The 25,164-nt window shown below is 47.4% G+C and overlaps 4 protein-coding genes across 6 annotated transcripts in view; 1 reads left to right on the plus strand and 3 right to left on the minus strand.

Annotated features, from left to right (window-relative positions):
- Nucleotides 1-25,164, minus strand: part of LOC144697491 (uncharacterized) — a 1,380,819-nt gene that overhangs the window by 483,451 nt on the left and 872,204 nt on the right. The window lies entirely within an intron of this gene.
- Nucleotides 1-25,164, plus strand: part of LOC144697517 (uncharacterized) — a 213,017-nt gene that overhangs the window by 99,319 nt on the left and 88,534 nt on the right. The window lies entirely within an intron of this gene.
- LOC144697460 (uncharacterized) lies at nt 3,927-12,247 on the minus strand. Of its 2 annotated transcripts, none has more exons than XM_078569431.1 (2): nt 12,123-12,247; nt 3,927-8,554 (listed from the first exon to the last, which is right to left on the minus strand). In XM_078569431.1, exon 2 carries the CDS (start codon nt 8,190-8,192, stop codon nt 4,986-4,988), a length of 3,207 nt encoding a protein of 1,068 aa, XP_078425557.1. In that variant the 5' UTR covers nt 8,193-8,554; nt 12,123-12,247; the 3' UTR covers nt 3,927-4,985. The 2 variants fall into 2 exon arrangements, with proteins under 2 accessions (XP_078425557.1, XP_078425558.1); XM_078569432.1 differs by lacking the exon at nt 12,123-12,247 and adding an exon at nt 10,536-10,600.
- On the minus strand, nt 16,504-21,996 carry LOC144697524 (uncharacterized). The gene is made up of 2 exons (XM_078569557.1): nt 21,947-21,996; nt 16,504-18,515 (listed from the first exon to the last, which is right to left on the minus strand). The coding sequence occupies exon 2, from the start codon at nt 18,199-18,201 to the stop codon at nt 17,527-17,529; it is 675 nt and encodes a 224-aa protein (XP_078425683.1). The 5' UTR covers nt 18,202-18,515; nt 21,947-21,996; the 3' UTR covers nt 16,504-17,526.

Genomic DNA, 25,164 nt, shown 5'->3' on the forward strand with positions numbered 1-25,164 from the left:
AATAACCAAGCTTGGGCTGACAAGTGGCAAGTAACATTCGCGCCACACAAGTGCCAGGCAATGACCATCTCCAACAAGAGAGAATCCAACCATTGCCCCTTGACGTTCAGTAGCATTACCATCACTGAATCCCCCACCAACAACATCCTGGGGGTTACCATTGACCAGAAACTGAACTGGACTAGCCATATAAATACTGTGACTATAAGAGCAGGTCAGAGGCTAGGAATCCTGCGGCGAGTAACCCACCTCCTGACTCCCTAAATCCTGTCCACAAGGCAAAAGTCAGGAGTGTGATGGAATACTCCCCAATTGCCTGGAGGAGTGCAGCTCCCACGATACTCAAGAAGCTTGACACCATTCAGGACAAAGCAGCCCCGCTTGATTGGCACCACATTCACTCCCTCCACCACCAACGCACAGTAGCAGCAGTGTGTACCATCTACAAGATGCACTGCAGGAATTCACCAAGGCTCCTTAGACAGCACCGTCTAAACCCAAGACCACTCCCATCTAGGAGAACAAGGGAAGCAGATATATGGGAACACCACCATTTGTAAGTTCCCCTCCAGATCACTCACCATCCTGACTTGGAAATATATCGCTGTTCCTTAGCTTTTGCTGGGTCAAAATCCTGGAATCCCCTTCCTGACAGCACTGTGGGTGTACCTACACCACATGGACTGCAGCGATTCAAGAAGGCAGCTCACCACCTCCTTCTCAAGGGCGACAAGGGATGGGCAACAAATGCTGGCCCGGCCAGCGAAGCCCACATCCCGGGAATGAATGATAAAGAAAAAGAGTGAAGATGTTATTGTCCACAACCAAAGCTCATAGTGATAAAATATCTGATAATTCCAATTAAAATTCAAAGTATAGAACAACAGAAGTGTCATTCTGCTACAGGTTTATGAATAAAGATTGACTATCAATCATTAGATCATGAGAGACTGGAACAGGAGTAGGCCAGTCGGCGCAGTGAACCTGCTTCACCATTCTGTAAGGACATGGCTGATCTTATCGAGGCCTTAACTCCATTTTCCTGCCTGTCCCCATAATCCATAACTCCCTTATCCATCAAAAATCTATGTAACCCAGTCCTGAATATATTCAATGACCAAGCCTCCACTGCGCCCTGGGAAGAGAATTCCAAAGACTGACAACCTTCTGAGAAAACAAATTCCTCATCACCTCCATGTGAAATGCATGGCCCCTTAAACCGTGCTCTCTTGTTCTGGGTTCCCTCAAGAGAATAACATGCTCTCAGCATCTACCCTGCCACATCTCTTTCAAACTCTTCTAGGTTTCAATACACTCACCTTTCATTCTTCTAAACTCCCTCAGTGTAAGCTCAAACCTTCCTCAAAAGAGAACAGCTCCATCCAAGGAATCAAATGAACAATGAGCAGGAGTAGGACATTCAACCCCTCTCCAGCACAATAGCTAAATCCAGCTATCCACTGTAACTCTAACGTACCTTTTTTTCCCTTTAATCTCCTTTCTATTATTCTCACACCCCTTCGAAAATCAAACCTTTCCAAATTTAAGATCTCTCATTTTTCCATCCTGTCTTAACTTTTGGGTCAATAAAATGTCATATCCCCACTACTCGTTTGCCTATGAACTCCTGCAAGATGCAAACTTTTTTTTGTCACCTCTGACTCCCCTTTGATATTCAAACAACCTCCCAACCTATCTAAGAAGGCACATGTTCGACCTAACCTATTCAGTTGTACATCAAACTTAACACCTATCCTCTGATCGGAGTCAGACAACCTGACTCCTATCAAACTCCTGTCCAGCTTAATTAAATCACACACACACGCAGACATCCAGACTTCTTCAAAGAATAGCACAATATACCCCAAATATTACAAATAATAACAGCCATTATCACAACCCATTACAGAAAAATCCACCTTATTCCCTTGTGTTCAGCTCCTTTGACGTCATGGGACTGAGTAAATTCAGCGAGATGTTTTCCCGTCATTTAGCATGGGAATTGGAATCAGGTCTGGGAGATATTTGTGAAAGTATCAACGGTAAAATCTCCCCTATTACCACCCATATTTTGCCTCGCACCACCATTTCTATCATCAGTACTTTGCAGCCTATCACTGCCCTTCTCTTTCTGCCTCTGACTCCAGGATCAGTTCATTGTAACACTTCCCACAGCAACAAGAAAACAACGTTCCCTGATGAGGACCAAACCCGGGCAGCAGGAGTGGGAGCACCGAATAACAGCTTGTTTAGTTCAAACGCAGAAGACTTGTTCAGCCAGTAACAGCACCGAGTGTGTCAGACATGAACATGAAGCGAACAGTGGGGTGAAATAGGTCAGGGAATTAAAACTAAAATATTGCTCTGGTGCGATTTGTCAACATGAATCTGCATTCCTTCTTGATTGACAGCAGAGAAACGCATTGCAGCTTTGCCAGAATCAGTCCAGTCATCGTTCATCCTTTCGCTTCAGAGCTGGAAATGTCAGACGAGCAATTGGTCTGGAACTAATACAGAGGCGAAGTGAATGAAAGGATAAAAGAAGAGGCGGCCAGTGATAGGCTGCAAGGCCTGAGACATGAACTGACTACAGAGATGTTGGTGCAAGACTCAATGTGGGGGCTATCACAGAATCACACAGTACAGAAGAGGCCCTTCAGCCCATCGAGTCTACACCGGCACATGAGAGACACCTGACCTACCTACCTAATCCCATTTACCAGCACTTGGCCCATAGCCTTGAATGTTATGAGGTGCCAAGTGCTCATCCAGGTACTTTTTAAAGGATGTGAGGCAACCCGCCTCCACCACCCTCCCAGGCAGTGCATTCCAGACCATCACCACCCTCTGGGTAAAAAGGTTTTCCCTCACATCCCCCCTAAACCTCCTGCCCCTCACCTTGAACTTGTGTCCCCTCGTGACTGACCCTTCAACTAAAGGGAACAGCTGCTCCCTATCCACCCTGTCCATGCCTCTCATAATCTTGTACACCTCAATCAGGTTGCCCCTCAGTCTTCTCTGCTCCAACAAAAACAACCCAAGTCTACCCAACCTCTCTTCATAACTTAAATGTTTCATCCCAGGCAACATCCTGGTGAATCTTCTCTGCACCCCCTCCAGTGCAAACACATCCTTATGGTAATGGAACTGGTTTTACTGCCGACTGTTTAAAGTGGCACAAATATCACTCCGGATCAACCCACCACAACTGCTCTTTGACAGCAGCACTCCAGGCCGAAAGGCCTTATATAATTTCTATAATTTTATATTACCCAGCACCACGGATGCTCTTTCCCAGTCATTCTGCCATTTTATAACCCATTCTATCGAAATGTACTTTGTTACCTTGTGTCCTGTCCTTCTGAAGTTAAGACCCGGAGTGAATTCAGTGAGAAGTTTTCTTGTCATTTCCGGCAGGAGATTTGGAACCAGACCAGTTGAATGACAGTTTAAATGGTGCCGACCCTTCACTGCAGCTCATTGTGTTTTTGAGTGGAGATGATTTCTGCTTGTTACAAAGTGCAGGATGACCTGATTAACTGATGGAACTGGCTCCAGGTTCCCAGTGGTCAATTCCTGCTCCTTTGACTTTGTTCTATTTTGGTGGCAATACCAGTGAAGGAGATGATTAAAAAGCTTTAGCACTGTGGTAGCATGGCTGAGAGGTCTAAGGTGCTGGATTAAGGTTCCAGTCTCTATGGAGGTGGGGGTTTGAATCCCACCACTACCAAACTTTCAGATAACCCCCACCCTTGCTTTCTGGGTGTTTGCCTCTCCTTAGGCCTCTGTCACTCTTGGTGTATATGTCTCTGTGTGTGTCAGTGTAGCGCTTGTCCCCAAGGGGTGAACACATTTTTAACCATTGTAAACTTAATCCACTTTTATTATGTATCTTCATGGTAAATGGTACAGAGAATAACAACAGGTTTAAATGTTGCAAGAGGAGATTGACCCTCCCTAGGTTTTTATTGAGTGGACACTGCTTATTGACTCAGTGCCTGTAGGTTACACAGCGGAGAACTACTGAAATTTTCACTGAGCAACGTTTAAACAGACAGTGGATTCACTCAGTGTGACGGTGTGTTCCAGTTCTATGTATGCAACACAGAATCAATTCCTATTAGCTGTTTTGAACACAACATTTCAAATAGGTTGGATGTTATACACATGTTGGAACTGATTTTCTTGTTTTACTTGAAATGAATATTCATAAATCTATTTGTGTGGGAACTTGCTGAATAGCAGCAGGACTGGCAAAGTTTGGACAATATTTCCTTGCAGCCAAAGGACACAAAGCAGAACTATGTCAGTAATATAATTAGGAGCAGGAATGGAAGGACTCTACTTGATGCTGGATGATCTCAAACCACCAACCTTTGAGCTGACAGCTGAAGGCGCCTCGTGAGTCTGCCCGAGAAGCAGCGTGGTGGGCCACTGGTTAGATTTCGGTGCTTTCACTTTCTTCTTTCCGTTCCCAGTGTCGATGACGTGTAAATGTTGTAACGAGCAGCCAATGACCAATTTAACAAAGACTCAAAACGTTAGCTCTGTCGTTCCCTCCACAGATGCTGCCAAACCTGCTGAGAGCTTCCAGCACTTTCTGTTTTCATTATCATTACCGGCCTGATCATAACATAAACTAAATGGTCGGCCATAATCAGTGGAACGAGGACAGAGTCAAACTTTCACGGATGGTATTTTTGGAACTGGAGTGAAGATTGTTGAAATGCTTTATGCCGATCTGCTGGGCTCCTCCATCATTGAGGATGGGATTATTTCTGGGGCCTAATCATCCACTGCAGCTGCAAGGACAAAATCAGCTACCGATGCAGCATATTAAACTTCAGTCCGTTACAGGGATTTACTAACATCAGGAGAACCAAACCCCAACTATCAAAATGAACATGGTTTAGTCGTTGATGCGATTAACAGCAGCAATAACAGTGAATACAACCTCTGGAGCCATTTGTGAACTCGCTGGTGTGTCAGCAGTTGGGATAGCTGAGTGAATCCCTTCCCACACTTAGAGCGGGTGAACAGTCTCCCTTCAGTGTGAACTCGCTGGTGTGCACTGAGGTTGGATGAAGACCTGAATCTCTTTCCACAGGAAGTACAGCTAAATGGCCTCCCCTCAGTGTAAATTCGCTGGTGAATGGTGGTGTCTCCGCGGTGTGAATACGCTGGTGTCTCAGCAGGCTGGATAACTGAGTGAATACCTTCCCACACTCGGAGCAGGTGAACGGTCTCTCCCCAGTGTGAATCCGCCGGTGTCTCAGCAGGTCAGATGACTGAGTGAATCCCTTCCCACACTCGGAGCAGGTGAATGGCTTTCTCCCCCTGTGAACTCGCTGGTGTCTCAGGAGGTCAGATGACTGAGTGAATCCCTTCCCACACTCAGAGCAGACGAACGGTCTCTCCCCAGTGTGAATTCGTTGGTGTCTCAGCAGGCTGGATGACCAAGTGAATACCTTCTCACACTCGGAGCAGGTGAATGGTCCCTCCCCACTGTGAACTTGCTGGTGTCTCAGCAGGTCAGATGACTGAGTGAATCCCTTCCCACACTTGGAGCAGGTGAATGGTCTCTCCCCAGTGTGAATTCGCTGGTGTGTTCGCAGGTTAGCTGAGTAAGTGAATCCCTTCCCACACTCAGAGCAGCTGAATGGCCTCTTCCCCCTGTGAACCCTCTGGTGTCTCAGCAGGTTAGATGACTGAGTGAATCCCTTCCCACACTCAGGGCAGACGAATGGTCTCTCCCCTGTGTGAATTAGCTCATGTGTTCGCAGGCTGGCTGAGTAAGTGAATCCTTTCCCACACTCAGAGCAGGTGAATGGCCTCTTCCCCCTGTGAACTCGCTGGTGTCTCAGCAGCTCAGCTAACTGAGTGAATCCGTTCCCACACTCGGAGCAGGTGAACAAATTTTTCCCCCTGTGAACTCGCTGGTGTCTCAGCAGGTCAGATGACTGAGTGAATCCCTTCCCACATTCAGAGCAGGTGAACGGTCTCTCCCCAGTGTGAATTAGCTGGTGTGTTCGCAGGTTGGCTGACTGAGTGAAGCCCTTCCCACACTCAGAGCAGGTGAATGGACTCTTCTCACTGTGAACTCGCTGGTGTCTCAGCAGCTCAGATGATTGAGTGAATCCCTTCCCACACTCGGAGCAGGTGAACAGTCTCTCTCCACTGTGAAATAGCTGGTGTCTCAGCAGGCTGGATAACCGAGTGAATACTTTCCCACACTCGGAGCAGGTGAATGGTCTCGCCCCACTGTGAACCTGCTGGTGTCTCAGCAGGTCAGAGGACTGAGTGAATCCCTTCCCACACTCGGAGCAAGTTAATGGCCTCTCTCCAGTGTGAACCCGCTGGTGTCTCAGCAGGTCAGATGATTGAGTGAATCCCTTCCCACACTCAGAGCAGGTGAATGGTCTCTCCCCAGTGTGAATACGCTGGTGTGTTCGCAGGTTAGCCGATTGAGTGAATCCCTTCCCACAATCGGAGCAGGTGAACGGCTTTATCCCCCTGTGAACTTGCTGGTGTCTCAGCAGGTCAGATGACTGAGTGAATCCCTTCCCACATTTGGAACAGGTGAACGGCCTCTCTCCAGTGTGAAGCTGCTGATGTCTCAGCAGGCTGGATAACCGAGTGAATACTTTCCCACACTCGGAGCAGGTGAACGGCCTCTCTCCAGTGTGAACCCGTTGGTGTGTCAGCAGGCTGGATAACCGAGTGAATACCTTCCCACACTCGGAGCAGGTGAATGGCCTCTCCCCACTGTGAACCCGCTGGTGTCTCAGCAGGTCAGATGACTGAGTGAAGCACTTCGCACACTCGGAGCAGGTGAATGGCCTCTCTCCAGTGTGAAATTGCTGGTGTCTCAGCAGGCTGGATAACCGAGTGAATACTTTCCCACATTCGGAGCAGGTGAACGGCCTCTCTCCAGTGTGGACCCGCTGGTGTCTCAGCAGGTCAGATGACTGAGAGAATCTCTTCCCACACTCAGAGCAGGTGAATGGCCTCTCTCCAGTGTGAACTCGTTGGTGTGTCAGCAGGCTGGATAACCGACTGAATACCTTCCCACACTCAGAACAGGTGAATGGTCCCTGCCCACTGTGAACCCTCTGGTGTGTCAGCAGGTCAGATGACTGAGTGAATCCCTTCCCACACTCAGAGCAGGTGAACGGCCTCTCCCCAGTGTGAACTCGCTGGTGTCTCAGCAGGTCAGATGACTGAGTGAATCCCTTCCCACACTCAGAGCAGGTGAACGGTCTCTCCCCAGTGTGAATTCGCTGGTGTGTTCGCAGGTTGGCTGAGTGAGTGAATCCCTTCCCACACTCGGAGCAGTTGAATGGCTTCTTCTCACTGTGAACTCGCTGGTGTCTCAGCAGTTCAGATGACTGAGTGAATCCCTTCCCACATTCGGAGCAGGTGAACGGCCTTTCTCTAGTGTGAAACCGCTGGTGTCTCAGCAGGCTGGATAACCGAGTGAATACTTTCCCACACTCGGAGCAGTTGAACAGCCTCTCTCCAATGTGAACCTGCTGGTGTCTCAGCAGGTCAGATGACTGAGAGAATCTCTTCCCACACTCGGAGCAGGTGAATTGTCTCTCTCCAGTGTGAAATTGCTGGTGTCTCAGCAGGCTGGATAACCGAGTGAATCCTTTCCCACACTCGGAGCAGGTGAATGGTCCCTCCCCACTGTGAACCCGCTGGTGTGTCAGCAGGTCAGATGACTGAGTGAATCCCTTCCCACACTCGGAGCAGGTGAACGGCCTCTCCCCAGTGTGAATTCGCTGGTGTCTCAGCAGGTCAGATGACTGAGTGAATCCCTTCCCACACTCGGAGCAGGTGAACGGTCTCTCCCCAGTGTGAATTCGCTGGTGTGTTCGCAGGTTGGCTGAGTGAGTGAATCCCTTCCCACACTCGGAGCAGGTGAACGGCTTTTTCCCACTGTGGACTCGCTGGTGTATCAGCAGCTCAGATGACTGAGTGAATCCGTTCCCACACTCAGAGCAGGTGAACGGCCTCTCTCCAGTGTGAATTCGCTGGTGTGTTCGCAGGTTGTCTGACCGAGTGAATCCCTTCCCACACTCGGAGCAGGTGAACGGCCTCTCCCTGGTGTGACTGCGTCGATGTTTTTCCAGCTGGGATGGGTAATTGAATCCTTTCCCACAGTCCTCACATTTCCACGGTTTCTCCATGGTACGGGTGTCCCTGTGTCTCTCCAGGTTTGATAATCAGTTGAATCCTTGTTCACACACAGAACACGTGTCCGGTCTCTTTCCGCTGTGAATGGTGAGATGTTTTTTCAGGCTGTGTAACTGGTTAAAGCTCTTTCCACAGTCAGTTCACTGGAACACTCTCATGCGGGTGTGTGTGCCTTGGTGCTTTCCCAGTCGCTGATGTTTGAAATCTTTTTCCACAGACGGAACAGACAAACATTTCTCCTTTCGCATTAAAAGGCCGATGATATTCAGGTCCTGATGAATCGAGTGACTCTGTCAGATCTTGCTGTGATTTTTGATTTGAGTTCCCCCTCTGTAAATCCTCCCCTTTCAATACCCTGTAAAAGGAGTTTACAAAAGTCATCACTGTAAGAACAGGATAGAAATTCAGAGCAGATAATTCTTGTTTCCATGCAACATTATTCCTTGTCTTGTTCCTCCAAAACTGCAAATCCCTGTCCCACACACTCTCCCTCCTCCCTGTGCTGAAATCCAAACAGAGATTTGCACAATTCTTCTCATATCTTTTTAACCAAATTTGTACAACTGGAGGTGATAATATGTTTGATCATTCACTTCAGTCATTACTCATGACCAAACATTAACCTGAAGCCCCCTGACCGACCATACAGAATAGCAGACGTTAACCTTGTGTCCAAAACTTACTGTGTGGAGATTTAATGAGCGATCATGAAGGTGGTTTCTCCAAACCTCCCAGGGTTTCCCTTCCTTCCTTCTCTCCTTCTCTAATTAAGTTAAACCTGGGCTCAGTCTCATGGTCCATTCTGGTTACTGCTTCTCTTCCTGATGATTAATTAACCCCAATTAAACACTGAGAAGACAGAAGACACTGTTTTCAGTCCATGCTCCAATCCCCATTCCCTAGGTACCAACTCCATCCCTCTTGCTAGGAACAGTCTGAGATTAAGCCACTGTGTTCAGAACCTCGGTGTTACATTTAATCTCGACATAAGCTTCTGACCTCATATCTGTGCCATCACTAAGATCACTGGTTTCCAACTCCGTAACATCACCTGACCTCACCCCTGTCTCAATGCATCTGCTGCTGAAACCCTCATCGCTGCCGTTGGTACCTCCAGACTTGACTATTCCAACACATTCCTTGCTGTTCTCCCACATTCTACTCTCCATAAACCTGAAGCCATCCAAAGGTCTGCTGTCCATGTCTTCACTCATAGCAAGTCCTGTTCCTCTGTCACCCATCTGCTTCCTGACCTGCCTTGGCTCCCAGTCAAGCAACAACTTGATTTTAAAATTCTCATCCTTGTTTTCAAATCCCTCCATGGCCATGCCCCTCCCTAACTCTGTAATCTCCTCCAGCCCCACAACCCTCTGAGATATCTACACTGCTCGAATTCTGGCATCTTGCACATTCTCCATTTTAATCGCTCCAGCATTCATGACCACGCCTTAAGTTCCCTCCTTCCCAAGCTCTGAAACTCTCTCCCTGCACCACTCCCTCTGTCGACCACACTTTCCCCCTTTAAGACACTTGAGTATTGCTAAAAAAAGACATTCTGTAAAAACTTTTTCTATTGCATTTATCAGGACAGACGCAAGAACACCAAATTTCAAAGATTATCAGTCAGGCTCATAATGTGTCTCACTTACACTTGCAAGAAGCTACATATATTCATACAGAGGGAACTGTCCACTGCAGGCAGAAGGGACATGTCCAGGCATGGGACCTTTTTTGAATTAAACAAAAGCATGGAGGATGGTAGCTCTTTGGTGCATTCTCCATGGCAATGCCTGGACCAATCAGAGCCGACTGGCCAGCCAGTCAACGCCCTTTCCTCGTGCAGCAAAAACTGTTGTTCGCTCAGAAATTTGGTTTTCTTGCATCTGTCCGGGAGACTACAACATGAAATATCAACAATATGTCTCCCTTTTTCAGCAATACTTAAATTCTGTACTACTGAGTGACTATGGGTTTACAATTCTATTGTTGCTGATCTAAAAGTCCCGGTGAACCCACATTTTATGAGTGTCTCCCTCGGGCTGTTGTTCATTGTCCCCGTGAGGATGGCGGTTGCGCATGCGCCCATCTCGACACTGCCCCTATAAAGATAGCAGTCACGCATGCGCCCAACATTACATTGCCCCTATAAAGATGGCAGTGACGCATGCGCCCAACATTACATTGCCCCTATAAAGATGGCGGTTGCGCCTGCGCCCAACATTACATTGCTGTGAACTGGGGCCCTCTTTCTGCAGCATCGAGAAAATGCGGGACTGATGGCTCCTTATTGAGGGTTTTGGGCCAGCACTGTCAGTCTATGAAACTTTTCAACCCACCGGTCAGCCCTATCTCTTTTCACGGGTTTATTTTCGGTCCTGGATCCGCACTCGGTCTTTGTAAAACTCCCCTTGTCCAGTCCGTTCCCACCTACATCTGTGATTCCTCTGACACCCTATATCATATCAACAATTTCCAGTTCCCTGGCCCAACCGCCTCCTCTTCACCATGGACGTCCAATCCCTCTACACCTCCATCCCCCATGGGGATGGTCTAATGGCTCTCCGCTTCATCCTCGAACAGAGGCCCGAACAATCCCCATCCACCACTACTCTTCTCCGTCTGGCTGAATTTGTTCTCACACTAAAGAATTTCTCCTTAAACTCCTCTCACTTCCTCCAAATAAAAGGTGTGGCTATGGGTACCCGCATGGGCCCCAGCTATGCCTGTCTCTTTATGGGGTATGTGGAACATTCCTTGGTCCAGTCCTACTCTTTCTCCGGTACATCGATGATTACTTCGGTGCTGCTTCATGCTCTCGTCAGGACCTGGAAAAATTTATTAATTTTGCTTCCAATTTCCACCCCTCCATCATTTTCACATGGTCCATCTCTGACACTTCCCTTCCCTTCCTTGACCTCTCTGTCTCAATTTCTGGTGACAGACTGTCCACCAATATCCATTACAAGCCTACCGACTCCCACAGCTACCTCGACTACAGCTCCTCACATCCCGCTTCCTGTAAGGACTCCATCCCATTCTCTCAGTTCCTTCGCCTCCATTGCATCTGTTCTGATGATGCCACTTTCAAAAACAGTTCCTCTGACATGTCCTCCTTCTTCCTTAACCGAGGATTTCCACCCACGGTGGTTGACATGGCCCTCAACCGTGTCCGGCCCATCTCCCGCGCATCCGCCCTCACACCTTCCTCTCCCTCCCAGAAACATGATAAGGTCCCCCTTGTCCTCACTTATCACCCCACCAGCCTCCGCATTCAAAGGATCATCCTCCGCCATTTACGCCAACTCCAGCATGATGCCACCACCAAACACATCTTCCCTTCACCCCCCCCCGCGGCATTCCGTAGGGATCGTTCCCTCCGGGACACCCTGGTCCACTCCTCCATCACCCCCTACACCTCAACCCCCTCCCACGGCACCCTCCCATGCAACCGCAGAAGGTGCAACACCTGCCCCTTTACTTCCCCTCTTCTCACCGTCCAAGGGCCCAAACACTCCTTTCAAGTGAAGCAACATTTCACTTGTACTTCCCTCAATTAAGTCTACTGCATTCGCTGCTCCCAATGCGGTTTCCTCTACACTGGAGAGACCATACGCAGACTGGGCGACCGCTTTGCAGAACACCTGCGGTCTGTCTGCAAGCATGACCCAGACCTCTCTGTCGCTTGCCATTTCAATACACCACCCTGCTCTCTTGCCCACATGTCTGTCCTTGGCTTGCTGCAATGTTCCAGTGAAGCCCAACATGACATTGCCCCTAGAAAGATGACAGTTGCGCATGCGCCCAACATTACATTGCCGTGAACTGGGGCCTTCTATCGACAGCATCGAGAAAACGCGGGTCCAATGGCTCCTTATTGAGGGTTTGGGGCCGACACCGTGAGTTTATGAAGCTTTCCAACCCACCAGTCAGCCCTATCTCTCTTCACGGGTTTATTTTCGGTCTTGGATCCGCACTCGGTCGTTATAAAACTCGCATTTTAAATCCGCTCGCTCGAGCTCGCTTAACGTCTGTCTCCACCGACTGCGCATGCTCCAGCTCACAATGACCGACGGCAGCTCCGGACGAATGGGAAGAGGGGGCGGAACTGGAGGACCGTGCGGGAGAGGCTGGACCTCCAGCCAATTGGAGTTGAATGAGGGGCCGGGTGGGGGCGCCTGGCTGGACCGGAGCATGCGCAATACGGGTGAGATGAAAGCTGTCAGGTTGAGTCCAGCTGGTGTGAAAGGGTCGAGTGCAGGAGAGGAATGGAGCCGGAGGGTGGACTGGGAGGGTTCACAAACACCCGGTGTAGGACTCCAAACCCGGATTAGAAACTCCCGGAGCCCAGTTTACACCGAGTGTTTGGAAACTCCTTTTCCAGGGGGTAAGGGGAGCATTTACACACAGCAAACTCAAACCAAGAGTTCCCCATTTCTATCCTGGACTGACCTGCTGAAACACAGTGAATTCATGCTGGAGTGAGGCTGTTCAGTTGCTCACTGTGTGATATCAGCACATCATCCCACCTGCTGAGGCACAGGCACATTCACACTGACGACAGACCTTTTAAATGACCAGAGTGTGAGAAGTGCTTTAAAAGGTGTGGGGAACTTTGCGGGGAGGTTTGCTGGTGCTATTGGCGGGGTTTTAAACTAATTTGTCATGGGGATGGGATACCGAGTGGAGATAGAGTCGGGGGTGATGTACAGAGAGGTATATAAGAAAGAAACAAGTCAGTCTGGAATGCAGAGTGTACAAAGTCAAATTAAGGCACAAGGGAACATGGCAAGGCTGGATGGCATTTATTTTAATGCAAGGCGTGTTGCGAGTAAGGCAGATGAGTTGAGGATGTTTATTAACACATGGGGATATGTCATTGCTATCACAGAGACATGGCTGAGGGAGGGGCAGGACTGGCAGCTCAATATTCCAGGGTATAGAAGCTTCAGGCAAGAAAGGAAGGGGTGGGATGGAGGGGGGGTTGTAAAAGAGGTGGTGGTGTCACAATATTGATCAAGGCATCAATTACTGCAGAGAGGAGGGATGGTATCTTAGAAGGTTCCTTAAATGAGGCCGTATGGGAAGAACTTAAAAATAAAAAGGGGGCAATCACATTGTTGGGAGTGTACTATAGACCCCCAAACAGGCAGGGAGAGATAGAAGGGCAGATATCTAGGCAAATCTCAGAGAACTGTCAAAAAAATAGTGTAATAATAGTCGGGGATTTCAACTTCCCCAATGTTAACTGGGATAGACAAAGTATGAAAGGCTTAGAGGGGGCTGAATTCTTAAAATGTATCCAGGAGAACTTTTTAAGCCAGCACATAGAAAGTCCTACAAGAGAGGGGGTGGTGCTGGATCTTCTTTTAGGGGACAAAGCTGGGCAAGTGGTAGAAATGTCAGTGGGGGAGCATTTCAGTGATAGTGACCATAACTCAGTAAGATTTAAGGTAGTTATGGAAAAGGACAAAGATGGACCAGAAATCAAGGTTCTGAACTGGGGGGAAGACCGATTTTAATATGATAAGACAGGATCTGGCCAAAGTGGACTGGGAGCAGCTACTTGTAAAAAAATCTACATCAGAGCAGTGGGAGTCATTCAAAAAGGAAATAGAGAGTGTGCAGGGCCAACATGTTCCTGTAAAGGACCGACAAGTACAGAGAATTTGCAGGATTAGATAAGGGAAAAGAAAATGAAGTTTATGGTAGATACGGAGGGCTCAAAATAGTGGGAGCCCTTGAGGAGTATAGAAAGTGCAGGGGGTTACTTAAAAAAGAAATTACCGCGCATGCACCCTGCTGCACATTGTCCCCTATAAAGATGGCGGCTGTTACCCCGGGCCTGGCGAAGGGAGAAATCCAGACTTTTTCAGCCCTTCTTTCTGCAAAGACTAGACCGGTACCTTGTTATTTGGGGTCTGCGGCTTGCACTGTGTCTTTATGTAGCCTCCCTGCCCACTCCGCTGGCTCCATTCATCCTCACACACCCACTAACTCTGTTAGTTTGCTCCACTCGACATTCTCTCACTTGCTCTGAGCAGCTTCAGTCACAGGCCAGCACTGCACATGCTCCAGGCACACACCGTAATGTGCATGTCATAGAGGTCTACAGCATAGAAAAAGGCCCTTCGGCCCATCGAGTCTGAGCTAGTCAAACAAGTACCTAATTTGTTATGGAAGGAACCCTGGTTACTAAGCGTTTAAAAGAGGAGTCTCCCTTTTAAACAAGAAACATTTCTTACATTAACTATATCTCGTAGCTCCATACACATGGCACTCCCTTGACATGGTGCTTTAAGCAGCTTTAACTCTGATTGTACTCCATCATCTCCAGCCTTGGGAACTTCCCCTTTGTGGCTGTCAAAGGGTCACAGGTGGTGACTATTTGCTGTCTTGCCTGGTGTGGGAAATCGGAAACAGTTGTGTGCCACAGTTTAAGGTGAGGCCCAAAACTGAAACAAACTTCTGTCACCAGTAACCATATTGAATGCATCACTCAATCAAACAGAACAAGCAGCAGCTGCAGCAGGGATGACTGAAATACAAAACGTGTGTCCTGGGTGAATTTTGGCAATTCAATAATAGTTTTAACAAGGAGGCACAGCATGCTATACGTACTTGATTAAATCCCAACCGCTATGTTTCAACATTACCCTGATGAATATACCAAAGGCCAATGCTTTGGCGTTGAATTTTTCAACTTTCTCTTCCACCCCAAGCCCCATCCTTCACATTCTACTGGAGATCATGTTTCAAGCCAATTAATGCAATGTTGGTTATCCCGTTTGGAGATGTTACATTTCTGTAGCATATGCAGGGAGCTGTATTGAGGATAAGGAACGTTCTTCTCCCCTTTGAACACTGGGTAGCCCTCTGCCATTGAAAGCCCTTTTCCTTTGCACAGAAAATTATGGTTTGTGATCCGATGACGACTGGAGGCCAGGGCCAAGACACATATAATTATCAATTGATATAACAAACAAAGTGCACGGATCCTCTGCTATAGTTCTGTCCCAGGTGTAAATAGCAGCAGAACAATCCCTGACAGTTAGATGCGAACTCCATGGAGTCTCAGTCGGCAGTGCGAACAACTGATTCTTCTTCCCATAAACAGGACCTTTAAACTCCGTTTTTGTTAGTAAAAGACAAACATATGAATACACGAACAAGGAGTAGGAGCAAGGAGCAAGGGTAAATCATGCTGAGCCTGCTCCACCATTTAATAAGATCATGGCTGACCTGGCAGTAACCTCAAATTTGCATCCTGCCTACCGCCAATAACCCATCATCCCCTTGCTTATCAAGAATCTGTCCACCTCTGCCTTAAAAATATTCAAAGGTTCTGCTTCCACCACGTTTTTAGGAAGAGAGTTCCAAAGAATCACGACCCTCTGAGAGAAAAAAATTCGCCTCATCTCCGTTTTAAATGGGCGAACCCTTATTTTTAACTTGGTTTCAGCACAGGGCCAGTGGGAATTTCAGTTAACATGATTGCCAAGCAGTGAGGAGTGAATTTGCAATTCATGATCACCTTGTATGTGCATTTTCCAGACTGAAACTTGAATGGAATCTATCGTTCTCCATCATAAGAGTATTCAAGATGGAAAGCCATAAATATTTGGGCACTCAGGGAATCAATGGATATGGGGGGAAAGTTAAGTGGAGCTGGAAGGTCATTCAATGGTGGAGCAAGCTCAATCATTGGTCTGTCAATCAATGGTCTATCCCTGCTCCAATTTCCTTTGAACATCACTATGATCCTTTGAATGTGGAGGCTGGTGGGGTGAAAAGTGAGGACAAGAGTGAGCCTATCGTGGTTCTGGGAGTGAAAAATAAAATGAAGCTGCCAATAAGGAGAGCTTTGAGATAGGATGGGTCGGTGATGCTGGAGAGAGAGATCGAGTGTGTACATATGGCGGCGCGGGGAGCACTGTGTGTCCCGGAGATACCTGTCATTCTGGGTGGATTAAAAACATGAGGGATGGAACTTCAGTTGAATCCACGTGGGGTAAGTTGGAGACAGAGACAGTCACTGAGGAAGGAACCATGATAGGGTCCCCCTTGTGCTCAATTTTCACCCCACCAGCCTCCACATTCAAAGGATCATCCTCTGACATTTCCGCCAACTCCAGCATGATGCCACCACCAAACACATCGTCCCTTCATCCCGCCTGTCGGCACCCCGTGGGGACCGTTCCCTCCGGGACATCCTGGTCCACTCCTCCACCCCTAACACCTCATCCCCTTCCCATGGCACCTTCCCTTGCAATCGCAGAAGGTGCAACACCTGCCCCTTTACCTCCTCACCATCCAAGGGCCCAAACACTCCTTTCAGGTGAATCAGCGTTTCACTTGCACCTCCTTCAATTTGGTCCACTGTATTCACTGCTCCCAATGCGGTCTCCTCCACATTGGGGAGCCAAATGCAGACTGGGTAACCGCTTTGCGGAACACCTTCGGTCTGTCTGCAAACATGACCCAGACCTTCCTGTCGCTTGCGATTTCAACACACCATCCTGCTCTCATGCTCACATTTCCATCCTTGGCCTGCTGCATTGTTCCAGTGAAGCCCAACGCAAACTGGAGGAACAGCACCTCATCCTCTGATTAGGCATTTTACATCCTTGAGTTCAACAACTTCAGACCATGAACTCTCTCCTACCTTTTTCATCCCGTTTTAAAAGTTAATTTTACTTTTTATCCGCTTATTTGTTATTTTTATTCATTGTTTTATCCCGTTTTTAAAAATTCCTTTTTACATCCTTTTTCGTTTCATCAGTGACATCTTTGGCAATCTCTCCTTAGCCCCACCTATCACTGGCCTTCTATCCAGCTTCACCTGCTCCACCCACCCCGCACTACCCACTCCACACCACCCATTCCACCCCACCTTAAACAGTATAAACTTTGTCACATTTCTACTTTTCTGTAGCTCTGAAGAAGGGTCATACGGACTCGAAATGTTAACTCTGGTTTTCTCTCTCCACAGAGGTTGTCAGACCTGCTGAGATTTTCCAGAATTTTCTGTTTTTATTTCTGAACTACTAGTCTAGTGACAATACCACTATTGGACCGTCTCCCCATCTTGTGGTAAACTAATTTCTAATGAGAGTTCCTGAATTATGGGGAAAAATCAGAGACAGCGGTTCTTAAAGGGATGCTGCAGCCCCAAGAACACAATCAGCAAAAAATCCAGAAAATTAAGCTCCAGCCCAGTTACAGGGATTAGCAACATCAGCAGAAACAAACACCAACTGTCAGAATAAACATGGTTCAGTCCTGGATGTGATTAACAGCAGCAACAACAGCAGAGTCTGACTCCTGCAGTCAGTTGTGGACACGCTGATGTCTTAGCAGGTTGGATGACTGAGTGAATCCCTTCCCACACGTGGAGCAGGTGAACGGTCTCTCCCCAGTGTGAACTCGCCGGTGTATCAGCAGGTTGAATGACTGAGTGAATCCCTTCCCACAGTCGGAGCAGGTGAACGGCCTCTCCCCAGTGTGAATTCGTTGGTGTACAATAAGGTTGAATGAAGACCTGAATCTCTTTCCACAGGAAGTACAGCTGAACGGCCTCTCCTCAGTGTGAATTCGCTGATGGTTTAGCAGGTCAGAGGACCCAGTGAATCCTTTCCCACATTCAGGGCAGGTGAATGGCCTCTCTCCAGTGTGAAGCCGCTGGTGGGTTAGCAGGTGGGATGACTGAGTGAATCCCTTCCCACAGTCGGAGCAGGTGAATGGCTTCTCCCCATTGTGAACTCGCTGGTGTATCAGCAGGTTAGATGACCGAGTGAATCCCTTCCCACACTCGGAGCAGGTGAACGGCCTCTCTCCAGTGTGAACTCGCTGATGTGTCAGCAGGCTGGATGACCAAATGAATCCCTTCCCACACTTGGAGCAGGTGAACGGTCTCTCCCCGGTGTGACTGCGTTGGTGGTTTTCCAGCCAGGATGGGTAATTGAATCCCTTCCCACAGTCCTCACATTTCCACCGTTTCTCCATGGTACGGGTGTCCCTGTGTCTCTCCGAGTCGGATGATCAGTTGAAGCCTCGTCCACACACACAACACGTGTACAGTTTCTCTTTCCACAGTCAGTTCACTGGAACACTCTCACTCGGGTGTGTCTGTGTCTTGGTGACTTTCCAGTCACACTGATATTTGAAATCTTTTCCCTCAGACAGAACAGACAAACCTTTCTCCATCCACGTTCAAAGGCTGATGATATTCAGGTCCTGATGAATCGAGTGACTCTGTGAGATCTTGATGTGATGTTTGGTTTGAGTTTCCCGGCTGCAAATCCTCCCCTTCTCATTCTCTGCAAAAGGAGTTTACAAAGGTCATCACTGTCAGTGCAGGATAGAAATTCAGAGCAGACAATTCTAGTTCCTATGGGACATTTTTGCCTCTCTTGCTTCCCCAAAGCTGAAATCCTAGTCCCACACACTCTCCCTCCTTCCTGTGCTAAAATCCAGAGATTTGCACAATTCTTCTTGTATCTTTTTAACCAAATTTGTACAACTGGAGGTGACAATATGTTTGATCATTCACTTCAGTGATTACTCATGACAAAACATTAATCGGAAACCCCCTGACCGACCATACAGAATAACAGACGTTAACTTTGTGTCCAAAACTTACTGTGTGGAGATTTAATGAGCGATCATGAAGGTGGTTTCTCCAAACCTCCCAGGGTTTCCTTCCTTCCTTCTCTCCCTCTCTAAGTTAAACCTGGGATCAGTCTCATGGCCCATTCTGGTTCCTGCTTCTCTTCCTGATGATTAATTAACCCCAATTAAACAGTGAGAAGACTGAAGACGCTGTTTTCAGTCCCTGCTCCAATCTCCATTTCCCAGATACCAACTCCATCCCTCTCCCTTGGAACAGCCTGAGATTAAGCTACTCTGTTCACAACCTCGATGTTAAAATTGATCTCAACATGAGTTTCTGACCTCATATCTGTGTTATCACTAAGATCACCTGTTTCCAACTCTCAGTGCATCTGCTGCTGAAACCCTCATCCCTGCCGTTGTTACCTCCAGACTCAAATATTCCAACACACTCCTGGCTGGTCGCCCATGTTATCCTCTGCAAACTTGACACCATCCAAAAGTCTTTTGTCCATGTCTTCACTCGCCGTGAGGCCCATTGCCCTAACACCCCTCTACTTCCTGACCTGCCTTGGCCACCGGTCAAACAGCAACTTGATTTTAAAATTCTCATCCTTGTTTTCGAATCCCCCCATGGCCTCGCCCCTCCCTAACTCTGTAATCTCCTCCAGCCCCACAACCCTCTGAGATAACTGCGCTGCTGTAATTCTGGCCATGCACATTCCGCATTTTAATCACTCCACTATTAGTGACCGTGCCTTCAGTTCCCTCATCACCAAGCTCTATGATTCTCTCCCTACACCTCTCCATTTGTCTACCACATTTTCCCCCTTTAAGGCACTTGAGTATTGCTAAAAAGAGACATTCTGTCAAAACTTTTTATCTTGTACTCATCAGGACAGACGCAAGAACATCAAATTTCAAAGATTATCAGTTGGGCTCATAGCGTGTCTCACTTACACTTGCTAGAAGCTTCATATATTCATACACAGGGACCTGTCCTCTGCAGGCAGAAGGAACAAGTCCAGACATGGGGCCTTCTGATGAATCAAACAAAACCACGGGGGATGATAGCTCCCTGGTGCTTACTCTATGGCAATGACCAATCAGAACTGACTGGCCAACCAATCAGCACCCTTTTCTCATGCAGTATAAACTGTTGTTCCCTTTGAAATTTGGTTTATTTTCAGCCCTGCACTCTCACTATTTCCTTTTAGAATGACTCCCACTGCTCTGATGGAGATTTTCCTACAAGTAGCTGCTCACAGTCCACTTTGGCCAGGTCCTGTCTTATCATATGAAAATCGGCCTTCGACCAATTCAGAACCTTTATTTCCAGACCATCTTTGCCCTTTTCCATATCTACCTTAACTCTTATGGAGTTACGGTCACTGTCGCCCAAAATGCTCACCCGCAGACACTTATTCCACTTGCCCAGCTTCGCACCGCTGCCTCTCTTGTAGGATTTCCTACGTGCTGGCTTAAAAAGCTCGCCTGGATACATTTTAAGAATTCAGGCCCCTCTAAGCCTTTCCCACTTTGTCTATCCCAGTTAATATTGGGGAAGTTGAAATCCCCTACTATTATTACCCTATTATTTTTACACTTCTCTGAGATTTGCCAACACATCTGCCCTTCGATCTCCCCCTGACTGTTTGGGAGTCTGTAGTACACTTCCAGCAATGTGATTTCCCCCTTTTTGTTTTTAAGTTGTACCTATATGGCCTCATTTGAGGAACCTGCTAAGATGTCATCCCTCCTTATTGCAGTAATTGACTGCTTGATCAATATTGTGACCCCACCTCCTCTTTTACACCCCCCACCCCCATCTCACCTGAAGATTCCATACCCCAGAATATTAAGCTGCCAGTCCTTCCCCTCCCTTTTGTTATAGCAAAGATATCATACCCCTATGTGTTAATCAACACCCTCAATTCATCTGCCTTACTCACAAGACTGCTTGCATTAAAATAAATGCCATCTGGCTTTGCCATTCTCCCTTGTGCCTTAACTTGACTATATAAGCTCTGCCTTCCATTCTGACTTGGTTTTTCTTATGTACTTGCCTGGGCATCACCCCTACTATACCTCCAGTCTGTAACCCATCCCCCGCCAAATTAGTTTAAATCCACGCCCACAGCATGAGCAACCCCCGCCCCCTGCAAGGATGTTGGTCCCGTTCCGGTTCAGGTGCAACCCGTCCGACTTGTACAGGTCCCAACTTCCCCAGAAAGGGGCCCATTGATTCAGGAATCTAAAGCCCTCCCTCCTGCACCAACTCTTGGACAGTGATGGATTTTTTAATAATCTCTTTTTTACAGCTTTTTTTTATTTGTTCATGGGATGTGAGAACCACTGTCTGGGTGAGTATTGATTGCCCATGCCTCATTGCCCTTGAGGTGGTGGTGGTGAACTGCCTTCTTGAACCGCTGCAGTCCATGTGGTGTAGGTAGACCCACAGTGCCGTTAGGAAGGGAGTTCCAGGATTTTGACCCAGCGGCAGTGAAAGAACGGCCGATATATTTCCAAGTCAGGATGGTGAGTGACTGGGAGGGGAACTTCCATGTGATGGTGCTCCCATCTATCTGCTGCCCTTGTCCTTCTAGATGGTAGTGGTCATGAATGTGCTGTCGAAGGAGCCTTGGTGAGTATTTGCAGACAGGAAACTCAAACCAAACATCACATCAAGACTGGACAGTCATTCGATTCATCAGGACCTGAATATCATCATTCCACCTGCTCCACCCTTCTTAAACAGTATGAAGCCCATGATATTTCTACTTCTCTTTAGCTCTGAAGAAGAGTCATATGGAGTCGAGACGTTGACTCTACTTCTCTCTCCACAGATGCTGTCAGACCTGCTGAGGTTTCCCAGCATTTTGATTTTTTCGCCCCCAACAAAGATGGCGGCCGCGCATGCTCCATGCTGCACATTGACCCCAATAAAGATGGCGGCTGTTAACCCGTGTCTGTAACTGGGAGAAAGCTGCGGCCTCGCTCGGCGCAAACGGGGAGACGGTCCGCCGGGGGGCCTGGAAGTTATTTTTCGGGGTTTGCGGTTTACACAACATGTTTACGAAGCTTGCCCGCCCACCCGCCACAACCATTGCTCCCTCCGCCCCGCCATTCACTTCCTTACCGATTGAGCATCAGAAATATGCACCTCCCTCCATCGCCATTACTCGCACTGCGCATGCTTCACACCCAGCCCATTACCGCCCCGCCCCTCATTCACTCCGATTGGTTGGAGGACCAGCCTCGCCCTCCCTGGCCTCCAGCCCCGTCCCCGTTTCCTATTCGTCCAGAGCTGCCGTCAATCACCCGGGCATTGTGACGGTTTCAAAGGGTGAGAGCGACCACAGAGACAGCCTCAAACAAAAACAGCTGGAAAAACTCAGCAGGTCTTCTTGTTTGTTTTTGTTTCATATTTCCAGCATCCACAGTATTTTGCTTTTATCACAGGCTCAGCCTGACTTGCTGATTCTTGACAGCATTTTCTGTTTGGGAATTAGAGCTAGAGATGGATGGTCAGTTCCCCTCTGTCCGGGGGGGGATTCACACTCATTTCCCCAGTGCACTGATTATCACCTTTACTTTACATGAGAAAGTCCCCGGTTCAATCCCGGCTGGAAACTTTGTGTTTACAATTGTTACTGAGGAGGAATTAACAGTGAGTTTAGTTTCGTGTCGAACAGGGGGACAGTTATTGTCTCATTTTTTAAAAGCTCCTTCTTCACCTTTAAACAGGGAATGATAAATCAGAGAAAACTGATCCACTGTGACCCAAATACAAGATACTGCAGATACTGGGAATCCAACCTCATGACAGAAAATGTTGGAAACTCTCAGCAGGTCAAACAGCTTCTATGGAGAGGGAAACAGAGTGAATGTTTCAGGCCTAGAAGAATTTATAGATGTAATAGTTTACAAACAAGTACAGGGTCAGGGAAAAGAGAGGGGAGAGAAAGAAAGAACATTGTGACAGGCTGGAAGGCTGGAGTGATTAAATAAGGGGATGATGGTGCAAGGCAACATTGGGTGGTAATGAGACAAGGAAATAAACTAATGGGAAAACGAAGAAATAAAGGACAGGTCGAGAGGAGGGATAAATGGTAACAGCAGAACTACTACCAGCATCTACTGTCTGAAAAAATAGGAGGGGTGGTTTTAATCTGAAATTGTTGAAATGAATCTTGCGTCGAGGAGGTAGTAAAGTGTCTGATCAAAGAAGTTGTTTGTAAAGTTTCATTGATCTTCATTTGAACAATGCAGGAGGACGAGAACAGAGAGGTCAGAGTGGGATTTGGCGGAGAATTAAACTGGTAAATGTCTGGGAGCCCAGGATCACACTCTCAGACTGAAAGCTGATGTTCCACAAAGCAGTCACGCAATTGGGATTTAGTTTAGCGGGCGCTGCATCTGCTGTGCTTGAATAGAAATGATTCACAGTGATGGTCAGAAGAACACAAGAAATAGGCGCAGGGCTACCCCTTCAGTACTACCCCTTCAGCCTGCTCCACCATTAAATAATCTTCTATTTCCACTTTGTTTTCTCGTCCTATCCCCATATCCATTGAGTGTCCCCGAGTTCTATCTTGAATATACTCCAGATATTCAATTCAGGTTTTAATCTGGAAAATGTGTAAACAAAGGTGCACAGGAATTGCAAATTCACCTCCTCGCTGCTTGGAAACCACATTAAATGAACTTTACACTGGCCTGGTGCTGAAATCTAGCCATTCCCTGACAACTATTCTTGATGGTATAAGTGGTGGATTTCGAATGAAAACCGCCCTCCACTCATTGGATTGGCTCATTTCATCTCACCTTATTTTCAGCTAATGGGAGAATGGCTGAAATAGAGGATGGTGAATAACAGCTCGAAACCACAGTCCCCTCTCCCACTGAGATACTGATCCTTCCAACATACAGGAATTTGGGGCAATAGTGACGTTGATGCTCAGATTAGCTCTGTCTCCATATTATAAAATGGACCAAGAAGCACTGGAGTAGGTGAAAAAATATTTGCTAGAATTATGACAGAATTGGAAAGTTATATCAATCAGCAAAGATTGAACAGTTTGAAAAGGTTTTGCCTGGAAAAGAGAGCGAGGGATGACCTGATCAAGGCCTTTAAGATAATGAAAGGGTTTGACAGGGTAGACAAGTGGAAGATGTTTCCACTTGTGAATGGGTAAAAATATATATAAGTTAGTCACTAATACATCCAATACTCAGCACATCTAGGAGCATCTGTAGATTGGGAAACAGTTAAGTTTCAGGTCTGTGCACTGATGCAGTGCAGATCTGATGGAAAGTCATAGCCCTGTAATTTAAACTATGTTTTGCTCTGTATAGACGCTATGTTTGTCCCTCCACAGCCTTCACCACAACTGCTGAAAATTCCAGCTTTTCCCTTTTTTATTTAAGATTTACAGGACCCACTTTTCGATAACTGTAGATGGTTGAGAATGTAGAACTCGGTATCAGAAGGATTTGAGATCTCAGTGTGAGCTGGAAACTTATGGGTAAAATCACACTGCGAAAGAATTGTCCATCAGCTGAATCCTTACATTCTTACTGACAATTGTGTTTAAATGTTCTGTGTATGGAAAGAAAAATCACTTGTTCACACTGCCTACTGAGGCTGCAGTGAATTCACATCTAACTGTAGGATGTTGTTCTGACTCAGACGTTTACAGCACAGAAGGAGGCTATTCGGCCCATTGTGCCTGCGCAGGTCAATAAAGATCTGACTACTGTAATTCCACTTTCCAGCACTTGGCCCATAGCCCTGGAGGCTATGGCAATGCAAGTGAATATCTAAATACTTCTTAAATGTTACAAGAGTTTCTGACTCAACCACCTTTTCAGGCAGTGAGTTCCAGACTCCCACCACCCTCTGGGTGAAAAAACAAAATTCTCCTCAACTCCCCTCTTAGCCTTCTATCTCTTAGCTTAAATCTATGCCCCCTGGTTATTGACCTCTCTACTAATGGAAAAAGTGCCTTCCTATCGACCCTATCTATGCCCCTCATAATCTTATACACACCTATCAGGTCCCCTCTCAAGGAAAACAACCCCAGCCTATCCAATCTTTCCTCATAGCTCAGACCCTCCAGCCCAGGCAGCATCCTGGTAAATCTCCTCTGCACCCTCTCCAGTGCAATCACATCCTTCCTATAATGTAGTGACCAGAACTGCATGCAGGACTCCAGTTGTGTCTCCTAACCAGCGGTTTATACAGTTCCAGCATAACCTCCCTGCTATTGTATTCCATGCCTCGGCTAATAAAGGCAAGCATCCCATCTGCCTTCTTAACCACCTTATCTACCTGCCCTGCTACCCTCAGAGATC

This window comes from Cetorhinus maximus, chromosome 23 (assembly GCF_964194155.1).
Source record: "Cetorhinus maximus chromosome 23, sCetMax3.hap1.1, whole genome shotgun sequence".
Classification (NCBI taxonomy): domain Eukaryota; kingdom Metazoa; phylum Chordata; class Chondrichthyes; order Lamniformes; family Cetorhinidae; genus Cetorhinus; species Cetorhinus maximus.